We start from the raw sequence: 12,704 nt of genomic DNA, 5'->3' as shown, positions 1-12,704 counted from the left end.
TTGTATTTATTTTGGAAGTATGTATTATATGAAATATGTACTCTTTTTTCTTCACTAGGAGTTTTCGCTTTGGTGTTTTTCTACTAAGATTTTAACGAGGCATATTTCATATATATATATATATATATGGGGATCTAAGGGGGGAGTATTATGAATATTATAATAGAAAATAGATGCTCATTGCTTAGTGTCCCGAAGGCCATGTGTCACTATTCATGTTGTCCATGTGCCTTGTAGTTATTCATGCTTGGTGTCCATGTAAGTCCACATCCTAGTTGCCACTTTGCCTATAAATAGTGGCATTTGGTGGATCTTAAAATCACACATACATTATGAGAATTCCACTTCCACTAATTTTCATATTATCCAATTTCATGATTTTGGTTATTTTATGTTTTTAATTATTTTATTTTATAATTTTAGTATTTATTTATTTATTATTATATAAAATATTATTATATTATATATTTCATATCCGTATTCCCGTTGTCCTCCTCAATTTCATAACAATTTTGACTATTTTAGATGACCCATCCAAGCAAATTTAAAACATATATAAATGCTAAATATTGAATGATCTACCGTTTAAAATTTGTTTGTTATTCATAAAGTTTTAAATTTTACACTTAATACCTAAAGAAAAATGTCTGGATCAAGTCATTTTCATGAAACAATTATTTTAAAAAATAGAAAAATCATTAATTATGATTTTGTTAATGTACTTATATATGTGATTAATTATGTTTGCTATTTGACACAAAATCTAAGCCACCCTTCAAGTCTCATACTTACATGCTTAAATATATAATAAAAATTATAATTTAATTACAGATAAACCTAATAGAATTTAACACTTTTTAATACCATACAATAAAATATAATTTTAGAACAAATGTTAGAGGAAGAGTTTTAGAGTAATCGTAGAAACTATTGTAGGAAGTGTAAAGTGTGTTCTTTGAGAGCTCTCAAGGGCCCATATAGACTCTATGGGTTACTCTAATTCGGATAGTAGAGATTTTTTAATTTAAATGTTTGATAATATCTAAATAAAATATTTACCCAAAAAGCACCTCATTTATATATGGATCTCATCAAAATAAATAATTAATTATTTGAATCATATTCAAATAAATTAGTTCTTCATATTATAGAGTTATAATTTGAATCTTATTCAAATAAACTTTATAATAAATCATGTAATTAATTTTATCCAATACAATTAATATTTTCCCTCATAAATTTGAACATTTCAAGTTTTCTTTCAATGTAGTTGATCCTTGTTAGTCCGTGGTGAATTGGCAAGGGGACCTTATGAATCTACAGATTATAAACTCCAACGATCAAAGATTAATTAATCAAACTATTAAATTAAATTAATTAAATTAATCTTCATTCATTAACTATAGAGAAAACTACTATAGACCCATAGTAGAATTCTTATGCACTGTAGGCAAGTTGTATCCCTATGCGGGAATAAGTGAATTCTATCTTATGAACTTATATTCCTAGCTCCCCATTTAGTCAAGTCCCCAAAATGGTAGGTTTATTGAGTCGGAAACGTGGCCCACTCTCACCCATGCAAATCAAAAGACTGACCTTACTAACAGAAGTTCATAAATTACTTAGGATTAAGATCGAGTCGCACATGATCATCCTATGAAATATTCTCATCAATTAACAGATTTACAAAGAGAGATTAACTATTTCGCTATCCGGTCTTATACCAATTCTTTGTATAGAATACCTCCACTCACATGTCTCCACTTGAACGGTTTGGATTAAACAATTTATAATTATTACAAAGTGAGTCATATCTATAGTGTCACCAGGATAAGACACCCGACCTTATCCATATACTATAGACCTTTAAGTTATTTCTTGAACATGATCCACCTCGTATGTCAACTACATACTGTCCTAGACTACATATAACTGAAAGAGTTACATAACATGCAGCGGAAGTATCAAGGATCTATAAGCATTCTAATTCACTAATTTTGGCAAAAACTAAAGCATGCTCTGCTAAAAAGTGGGTTTTCAAAACATACCTTTGATGAACTCTCCAAGAAAACGTGTGTACAACAACTGTTTTTACTTGATATCACCATGAACCACCTCAAAGCCTTCCCTACTATTCTCTTGGAGTTTTAGTCAGAGTTGTGGGACTCAAGAACAACTTGAAGATGTGAAGAAGCAAGAAGATCTCATAGCAGCCGATTGAAGAAGATAGTTTCTTCTTCACATAAATTTTTCTCTCAAAATTCTGCATCCACCCTTCTCCAACGACTCCAATCTTCTTTATATATAGTAGATGAACATGCAAAGAGATGGAGTGCATGACTTTCCGCTCATGTTTGGAGAATCAAAGTAGAGAGGATAATGGCTTTTGTGTGAACATAAAGATGAAGGTAATGGAGAAAATTGAATCCCCATTTTGTGCAACCATGCAAAATCGTTTTTCCATTTTCTTTAAAAAAAAAAAAAGATTTTAAAACCATTTTAATACAAAAATGATTTTCTTCAATTAATTTAATATCAAATATTAAATTATTTTTTGCACAATAATCATCTTCATATATTTAAATCATATTTAAATATATATTCTCTCGTTCCTTTTAATTTGAACATTTCAACTTAATTTCTCAAGCTACCCTAAAGCTTATCCATTTACGAGCTAGTAAGGGGACCTCGCGAACCTACAGATCATGGCTCCAACGATTCGAGATTAATCGGCTAAACTCATTAGTCCGATCTAACCCCCGTTTGTTAACTAATGGGACACTCCACTATAGCCCATAGTTGAACTCCTCTCACTGTAGATATATTATGTCCACTTAATAACCATAATCAGTAAGTTGATCCTTCATAGGTTGTTCGTAATCACAACCAGGTCAAAAATACCGCTTTACCCCTGTGACTACATCTTGTTCCTTAAGTTCTTACTGATCCTCTAATGAACAATTCTGATTCATAATCACTATGAATAAAATCCTTTCTCTATCATGAGAAGGCGGGGCACCGTTTGTTCAAGACCTGAAGTCAGTACTTAATAGAATAACCTATCTGCTAACCCTAAATAGGGTAGGAGTGAATTCCATCTTGCAAGGCTAGCTATTCATCCAGTCTTATCCCCAAAATGGTAAGATTATTGAGTAGTGTTGTTGGACTACTCTCATCCTTTGCAGATCAAAAGATAATCCCGAACAAACAAGAGTTCATAGCTAGCTCAGGATTAAGATCGAGTTAACCTAGGTTATATAATAAATGAAATTGTCAGTTTTAACAGTAAACAGTCATTATAAAGAAAAGTGACTATTTTCGTGGTCCAGTTTATATGCAAACTCATTATATAGGATGCCCCCACTCTCATGTCTCAACATGAATGATCTGTGGATCACATCGTTTATAGCACCTTACAATTTCTTGTAACAATTACAGAGTGGGCTGCATCCAATAGTGTTACCAGGATGAGATACCCAATTTCATCCATATACTTATTAGACCATTTAAGCTATATACTATCAACTTGATCATGTTTATGTCACTACATAACGTTACAGCATTCAGACTATAGCCAAGGATACGTTTATTGGATTTTCATAATAAGATGCAAAATCAACTAGTCATTGTTTATTGATAAATAGAATGTTTAACACGAACTGCGAGTTCTAGGACATTTCCAACAATCTCCCACTTGGACTAAAACTCCAGTGATAACTAATATATACAATATAATGTTGAGATACATAATGGAAAAAATACAATAAACTAAGGCATCTACAATACCATAGACATTCTCTCACTTGCCCTAGATTATACTACTCGGAGTCCTAGTCCAACTAGGTGGCCCTTGAAGACTTTAGCCGAGAGGGTCTTGGTAAATGGATCAGCAAGGTTGTCTTCAAAGGTTATCTTTGTGACGAGCACATCTCCTCTGTGTAACAATACAGTGTGATAGGCAGGTGCATATTTGGAACGACTTCTAAATTAGCCAAGAATTTGCATAGCCATACTGCTTCCTTAGCAGCTTCGCATGCAACCCTTCCACCTAAGCTGCGCAGGAAAGGCCCAAAGCCAATCCCAGGGAATAGTGAAGCTACATAGGGTCTTTCTGTCCAAGTGCAGGTAGTCCGCATTTTCACAGACATGTTTATTTCACCGAGCCTCTCTCCGAGACAGTGCCCAACGATACAACTTTGCTTGGTGCTTCTCCAAACTATAGCTCCTCCGTTAAGAGTGAAAACTAATCCTGAGGTAGACTTCCTGGAATTTACGTCAATCTAAAAATCAGAATCAGTGTATCCTATAAGGATAAAATCCTTAGGTCCATACATAAGCATATAGTCCCTCGTTCTCCTAAGATACTTGAGGATATTTTTACAGCGGTCTACTGATCATGTCCAGGATTAGATTGGAACCTGATGATGATTCAAGCTGCAAAAAAAAATTTCGGGACGTGTACACAACATAGCGTACATCAAACTCCCAACTGTAGAAACATTTGGAATTCTGTTCATCTCCTCGACCTCTTGAGGTGTCTTAGGACATTTTTCCTTCAAAAAATGAATTCCATGCCTGAAAGGTAATAAACCTTTCTTGGAATTTTGCATATTATATCTTGACAACACCTTGTCAATATAAGATGCCTGAGACAGTGCTAATGTTCTATTCTTTCGGTCTTGAAAGATCTTTATTCCTAGAACATATTGAGCATCACCCAAATCTTTCATTTGAAACTGTGATGCTAACCATCTTTTTACATCAACAAGAAAACTTGTCTCATTCCCAATGAGCAAGATATCATCAACGTATAGAACTAAGAATGCTACAGTTTTGTTGACTATCTTCTTTTATACACAAGGTTCGTCAACGTTCTGTTCAAAGCAATAAGATTTGATCGCAGTGTCAAATCTTTTATTCCAGGATCTGGATGCTTGTTTCAATCCATAAATGGATCGATTAAGCTTACATACTTTCTATTCCTGTCTTGTTTCGACGAACCCCTCTGGTTGAGACATAAAAATACTTTCATCAAGATAGCCATTCAAAAAAACTGTCTTGACATCCATTTGCTATATTTCATAGTCATAATATGTGGCAATGGCAAGAAATATTCTTATTGATTTAATCATGGCAACAGGAGAAAAAGTTTCTTCATAATCAACTCATTCTCTTTGGGTAAAACCTTTTGCCACAAGCCTGACTTTATAGGTCTGTACCTTGCCAGTTTGGTTTCGTTTTCTTTTGTAGATCCACTTACAACCTATAGGTGTAACACCTTGTGGTTGATCTACAAGTTTCCAGACTGAGTTGAAGTACATAGACTCCATTTTATCATCCATGGCTTTTATCCATTGTTCCCTGTCAACATCTTTCATTGCATTCTTAAAGGTTAATGGATCCTCCAAACCATCATCTTGTATAATATTTTGAGTTTCTGTTAAATCCATGTAGTGTTCAGGTTGTTCAATAACTCTCCCACTATGACGAGGCATTCCTAACTCTTGGGTGGACATGACGGGGCAACAACCGTTGTTGATGGACCAGCTTGATCAACAACTCTTGTTGATTTTCTGTAGTATCTTTAGATAGTTTTTGCGATATTAGTTTACTGCGAAGTAGATGATTTTTAATATGATCCTCTTCCAAGAAAGTTGCATTTATCGATACAAACACTTTATCTTCTTGGGGATCATAAAAGTATCCTTCTTTTGTTTCCATGGGATATCCTACAAATAGTCATAATTTTGAACGTATTTCCAATTTTTTAGGGTTCTGTACCAATACGTGTGCTGGACAACCCCAGATGTAGAAATGACGTAAACTTGCTTTGCGTCCTTTCCACAATTGATATGGTGTTTCTGAAACACTTTTAGATGGAACGACGTTTAGAATATAAACTGCAGTCTGTATTGCATATCGCCAAAAGGGTTGAGGTAATTGAGCATAACTCATCATAGACCGAACCATGTCCAACAAGGTTCGATTTCTCTTTTCTGCAACACCATTTTTTATGGTGTTCTAGGTGTTATGAGTTGGGATTGAATTCCATGATCTACTAGATAGTTTTGGAATTGCAAATCCATATACTTTCCACCTCGATCAGATTGAAGTATTTTAATTCTTTTACTTAACTGATTTTCAGTCTCAACCTTAAATTCTTTGAACTTTTCAAGTGTTTTAGACTTGTAACTGATTAAGTAAATATAGCCATATCAAGAGTAATCGTCAATAAAACTGACGAAGTACTGATATCTTTCTCGAGCTTTAACATTCATCGAACCACAAAGGTCTGAATGTATAAGTTCAAAAGGTTCTTTGGCCCAAAAACCTTTATCAGAAAAAGATCTTTTCGTCATTTTTTCCTCAAGACATGATTCACATGGAGGTAGGGAACTGTCTTCTAACCGATTTAGATGACCGTTTTTTACCAATCTCTCAATCCTGTTGAGATTAATGGGACCAAGCCTGAGGTGCCAAAGATAGGCATTAGAAGAAATTTTCCACTTTTTATTATGAGTTTCAGCCGTTTTAAACATCTCTATATTTAAAATAGATTTTGCTTCCGTTGGTTGTAATATGTATAAGTTATTTGCAACTCTAACAGAACAAATATGAATACCTCTTGAATAAACGAACACTTCATTATATTCGAATGATACACTGTACATATTCTCTAAAAAACAAGAAATGGAGATTAGATTTCTTTTCTTCTTAGGTACAAAGAACACATTCCTGAGTAAGATAAAAGAATCTCCAAAAAACAACTTCACATCTCCCATTACTTCAACTGAAATGAATTCACCTGTGCCCACCTTGAAAGTCATCTCATATTTAGAAAGTCTTCTCCGAGAACTAGTTTCTTGTAGAAAAGTACAAACATGATTAGCGGCGCCTGAATCTAATATCCAGGTAAGACGAGAATTTTCCACTATACATGTTTCAACAACTAGTAAATCATATTTACCTTGTTTATTCTTTTCTGCTTTCTTTTCAGCCAAATATTTTTTTGTAATTACGCTTCCAATGCCCAACCTCTCCACAACGGAAACATTTTTCCTTGAGAGTTTTATTTGTATTTTTCTTCGCAGCAGTTTTCTTTTTCCTTTTTCCATTCTTTTTCATTTGTACGGTTTTATCTTTAGAAGAAGAAGAAGGACCAACTTTCTTATCATTAACGGATTTCGTACCAGAAATAGACGCATCATCAAAATTATATTCACGGTTAGCTTCAAGGAGCGCACTTAGGGGCCTTGCGATCTGGGAGAAGTTACGAATAAATCTTCGATAAAACCCAGCGTATCCCAGAAAGCTTCTAAGTGTTTTCACGTTCACTGGAGGAGGTAGCTTGGAAATTGAGTCGATTTTCTCCTGATCAACTTCGAATCCTGCCTTTGATATTTTATGACCCAGTACAATTCCTTCTCCAACCATAAAGTGGCATTTTTCCCAGTTCAGAACCATATTCATTTCCACACATCTCTTTAAGACTTTCTCAAGGTTAGATAAACATGAGTCATAATTATTTCCGAAAACTGAGAAATCATCCATGAATACCTCGACTGACTCCTCAAGTAATCTGAAAATATCGCCATCATACATTGTTGGAAAATGCCTGGCGCATTACAGAGTCCAAACGGCATGCGACGGAATGCATACCAAATGGACAGAATTCATTCTTGTCGTTGGTGACGACTGTCATCCCCCCTTTCTTTGGAACGCATTGCACTGGGCTCACCCAGCTGCTATCAGATATCGGGTAGATGACGCCTATATCCAGCCACTTCACTATTTCTTTCTTCACAACCTCCCTCATGGCAGGGTTCAAACGACTTTGCCTTTCTATCGATCCCGTTTTTCCTTCTTCCAGACGAATCTTGTGCATGCAATACGAGGGACTGATTCCTCGAATGTCTGCCAAGGTCCATCCTAAAGCCTTTGCATTGTTCTTCAGGATCTTGATGAGAGCATCTTCCTTCTCCTTACTCAACGAGGCAGATATGATGACAGGTAACGTGTTGTTACCTCCTAAATAAGCATATTTAAGGTCCACAGGCAACGACTTTTAACTCTAACACGGGTGGTTCTTCCAAGGATGGCTTAGTGCGTTGCGATGTTCGTTCAGATAACTTGAGTGGTTCAAAATTTGATTCAACTTGTATTACAACGTAATTCTCCTCCCACATTGCACCGATTCCAAAATCTTCTTCCTCTAACTCTTCTAGGGGCTCGTGCCAAGGTTCTTCCCTCAATTCCTCAACATATTGGCAATTCTCCATATCACTTGGCTACTTCAACGCATTGAGAATGTTGAACTTCACTTGCTGATCGTCAACCCTGATGGTGAGTTCTCCTTTTTGAACATCGATCAGTGCTAGCCCTGTTGCAAGAAATGGGCGACCCAAGAAGATAGGCATTTCTTTGTCAGCTTCATAATCTAATATGATAAAGTCTGCAGGGAAGATAAACTTATCCACTTGCACGAGTACATCCTCTATTTTGCCCTCGGGATAGGTTATCGATCTATCGGCCAACTTAAATGTGATTGTGGTTGGTCTTGCATTGTCGATATTCAGCTTCTTGAAGATCGACAAGGGCATTAGATTTATGCTCGCCTCTAGATCGCATAGCATGTTTCCGACCTTCTTCCCTCCTATTGAGCAGGCAATGTAAAACTCCCAGGATCTTTCATTTTGGTGGGAATGTTGTTTTGAAACAGTGCACTATATGATATGTTAACGCAACTGTTTCATTCTCCCCGATCTTTCTTTTGTTAGCAAGTATATCTTTTAGGAATTTTACATAGCTCGGCATCTGTTCCAGAGCTTCTATTAAAGGAATATTGATATGTAATTTTCGGAGAACGTCCAGGAACCTCTGAAATTGCTTACTATCATCTTTCTTCTTCAGTTTGGATGAGAAAGATGAAGGATCCCGCCGTACTTCTTATTTATTTGGCTGTTCATTGAGGTCCTGTGCTTGCTGTGTTGTAATGACTGGAGGTTGCGTTGATTTAGAATTCAAGTCTTGATGAGATTCATCTTTTGTGGATGTACTTACTTCTGAATTGGTAATTTTGCCATTATTGGTTGATTGGTCATCATCGACGGTTAATTCCACTAGTCTTGTTACTGAATATGGTACTGATTGCACAGGGGCTATTGTCTTACCACTTCTTAATTTCATTGACTGACATTGCTCTTTACCTCACGGCCCCGATGCTCTTGAACTGCTGAGCAGTGTACCAGGCGCTTTATTCTTCAACTCAATCACAAGCTATTCAGTCTATTCTTCTAATTTCCTAAGGGAGGCAACTTGTGACTGTCTAATTGCCTCGCTCTTTTCGATATAATGTTTCAATGATTCTCTAGAGATGAGGTACTGTAAGAGGTAAGATAAGAACGGTTGGTCATAGGGTGATATACGTTGAGAACTACCTCGGCTATGGTCTGGATTAATAAAGACCAGTGAGTTGCCTCGATTCCCTTGAGAACTGTTCTGATGAAAGCTGTGGCTCCCCTGGTTGTGATTCCCGTCCCAACTTAAAGTTGGGTGATTCTGCCAACCAGGGTTGTAGGTGTTGCCAAACGGTTCATTGTAGACAGAGTATACGGGCTATTGATTCCACGTGCAGACTTCTGCTAAATGTTCCTCTCCACATTGAACGCAATTCATTGCGGCCACGTGTGTCAACGCATTAACTTGCATTGAACCTTGAGAGAGATGTCTTTGTTGATTAACCATAGTCTGAAGGAGCGAGGTCATTGTGGTCATCTGGTCTACCAGTGTGCTCATTGCATCAGTTGGCATAACGACATCTCTGCTCTCTCTTGCTCCAGACCTCTTTCCTCAAACCCGGTATCAATCGACTTATCTAAATGTCATGAGATGCGATCCAAGATGCTCTTTGCTTTCGTATATGATCTGTCCATTAATCCTTCTACTGCGGAGGCATCGACAACTGCTTACGTTGGTTGGTCTAAGCCACTGTAAAACGTCTCCATCAGAATGCCATCGGGAATCCCGATACGCGGACAGCTTTTCACTAATTGTCGGAATCGCACCCAAGCGGTTCTCAAAGTTTCATAACCCTTTTGTTCAAAATTCAACACATCCCTTCGTCTCCTTGCGTTGACGGCTGGAGGGAAGAATCTATTCATGAACCTTTCGACCAACTAGTCCCATGCGTTAACCTCTTCTGGCTCTAACGACTGAGCCCACCTCTTTGCTTCATCCCGCAGTGTGTACGGGAAAAGATATAATCTAAGTCCTTCTTGAGTTACACCAGGCATGGAGAATATGCTGCACATGGCTACAAAGCTCGTCAAATGAGCATGCGGGTCTTCTCCTCGTAATCCTCCGAATTGCCCCACACTCTAAATTATCTGNCTTCTCCTCGTAATCCTCCGAATTGCCCCACACTCTAAATTATCTGCAGCATAATCGGTTGTATCCCAAAGCTTACATTCTTCTCAACCATGGGTCTTGAAATTCCTAGCGAGAAGTTATAAAAATCCGGTGCCGCATAGTTCCTTATAGCAATGTTGCGGTTAGCAGCAAGAAATATACAGTCTTGCGCTAGCCAATTTTCCTTTTTAATTTCCTGCGGGTGCCTCGTTATTGTTAGCCATGCTTCTTCACCATTTAATTTGGCCCTGATGTGCTCTTGCGCGAAAAATACACTGGATCTTTGGGTTAGCTTAGAATTTCTGGATCACTCCAGTACTCATAAGCCGTTATACCGCTCTTCGCGATAAACAACTAGTATAAAGAGATCTGTCCTGCAAAATATCACAAACATATTCAACACTAACCGTTACCAATCCCGGACAACGGCGCCATAAACTTGATAGGCATAAAATTGATCTTTATCTTATGTCACACAAGCATGGATGATTATAACACAAGTTTATAAGATATGTTACTACTTCTAGATGTATGCTTTATTAATGGAATGTTTGTAGTATGCTATGCGTTGTCACAAGTTTCCTTGCATTGAAACCAAGTATAATTCCACCGCAAGTTTCTCAGAGTGATCTGAGGTCGAACACAGGGATTGCATAGTTAATGCATTACGTTCGTGATATATGCGACCGAGGGTTTTTCAATTAATAAAAAGAGTGCATGTGTACAAGTATTTAAAATTGCGGTAAAGTAAAGTTGCGATAATAAAATAAAGTGCGATAAAAGTAAACCTAAGCTATTATGATACAAGATATAAAATACTGATACATGATACTGAGTTTGAGACTGACTGTGAAGATTATACAAAGGGTCGTGTTATGCGGTGGCAAGTCTTTATATATGAAACAGAAGTAGTAAAGATAAGTAATATAAACATCGCAAGTTATTAATTGCATTAAAGACATAACTACGGTTCCACTTTTCCTTGGCGTACACCTCTCGATGATCGGCCGTGTTCCCACATCTCTGTGGTGAAATGGGGATGAATATAACGAACGCAAGGTTGCTTCCATCTCTGGAAGTACTTCTCGCTTTAGTTAATGCATTCTTTCAACCTTCTCTCGACAGGAGGAATGACATCTTCACTTCTGCTCTCACAGGTGAAGATGTCGTCTAGCATGATTTAGCTAAACATATTCATTTATTTAGCACAGATTAATTTACTTGTTAGATTCATGCTAATTACCAATGGATTAAGAAAAAATCATGGAGAAAGTGATTAATGGAGGAATGAAAATATACTTGGAGATGAAAATGATCATGACATTCAATACTAATATTTAGTGCCAACGTCTTGACACAGATCTGGACGGTGGATGTGCTTGTCGGTGGATGGAGTGAATGTAGAGAAGAGCTTCCTTCTCAGGCTTACTTGTCTTGTAGAAGTGACCTTGGTACAGAGATTCAACGGTAGGGATTGAAAGGATTTGTCCTGAGACTCACCTCTCGGCTTTGTCTCTTAAATATTCCCCGATCTTCTCCGATTAGGCTCTTCAGACTAGTCTCTCTCTCAGTATACAAATATCAAAATATGCCCATATCAAGTATATTTTCCAATAGAATTTCAGAGGCTATTTATAGGCTCAACTTTGACTCTCTGCAGTGTGGACCCCACTTTATTGTTATGGCAATTTCGGAAATGGTGGAGTGAATATTCCTTCTGTTACGCGATCAACCCCGTTAGAAATGCACAACAGTCAGCTGTACACGTGTCAGGATCCTCTGCAATTGCATTGCTCTTTTGCATCTTCGATCGTGTGCCCGCATGCGGTGGTGTTTTTTTTATTACTGCATGCGATTGAAGTTGCGTTAATCGCTTGGCTCTCGATCGATTGTCGCATGCACCGTCATTGCGTTGATCGTCTATTCATTTCTGAATGATTGGCGCAATGTCACGTAGATGCGTTGTTCTTTTTCTCTTGAGCCATGAATGCATGCGGTGACTTGTTTTCCTGCAAAACAGACTTGAAATATACTTTTCTACCATCACAATGGTGTCAGTGGGTGTATTAGCGACAATTTATAATTCTTGCATTTCTTAGCTAATGCCCATACATTTGACACAACTTTCCTTTCTTTTGGCCGCAATATCTAAATAAAGTAGTATAAATAACTTGTATTTCTACAAGTTATCAGACCTCATGTTTCTTGTTGAGTAGATCAGATATACTCGCCAAACATCCGGAACCTTTCGGGTTGCCGTTGAACTGGGAACTGGAGGATGCTCCTCCGTTAACACA

The 12,704-nt window shown here is 37.2% G+C and overlaps 1 protein-coding gene across 1 annotated transcript; it reads right to left on the bottom strand.

Annotated features, from left to right (window-relative positions):
- Nucleotides 1-8,288: 8,288 nt before the first annotated feature.
- Nucleotides 8,289-8,633, bottom strand: LOC120081019. Its single transcript, XM_039035699.1, has one exon. The coding sequence runs from the start codon at nt 8,631-8,633 to the stop codon at nt 8,289-8,291; it is 345 nt and encodes a 114-aa protein (XP_038891627.1).
- Between the last annotated feature and the right edge of the window lie 4,071 nt (nt 8,634-12,704).

Source organism: Benincasa hispida, chromosome 7, assembly GCF_009727055.1.
Source record: "Benincasa hispida cultivar B227 chromosome 7, ASM972705v1, whole genome shotgun sequence".
Classification (NCBI taxonomy): Eukaryota; Viridiplantae; Streptophyta; class Magnoliopsida; order Cucurbitales; family Cucurbitaceae; genus Benincasa; species Benincasa hispida.
This window is presented reverse-complemented; position numbering and strand designations above follow the sequence as displayed.

What these genes read in the sequence shown, in the direction of transcription:
- LOC120081019 (XM_039035699.1), bottom strand. Translation starts at nt 8,633, where the DNA reads ATGCTATGCGATCTAGAGGCGAGCATAAATCTAATGCCCTTGTCGATC.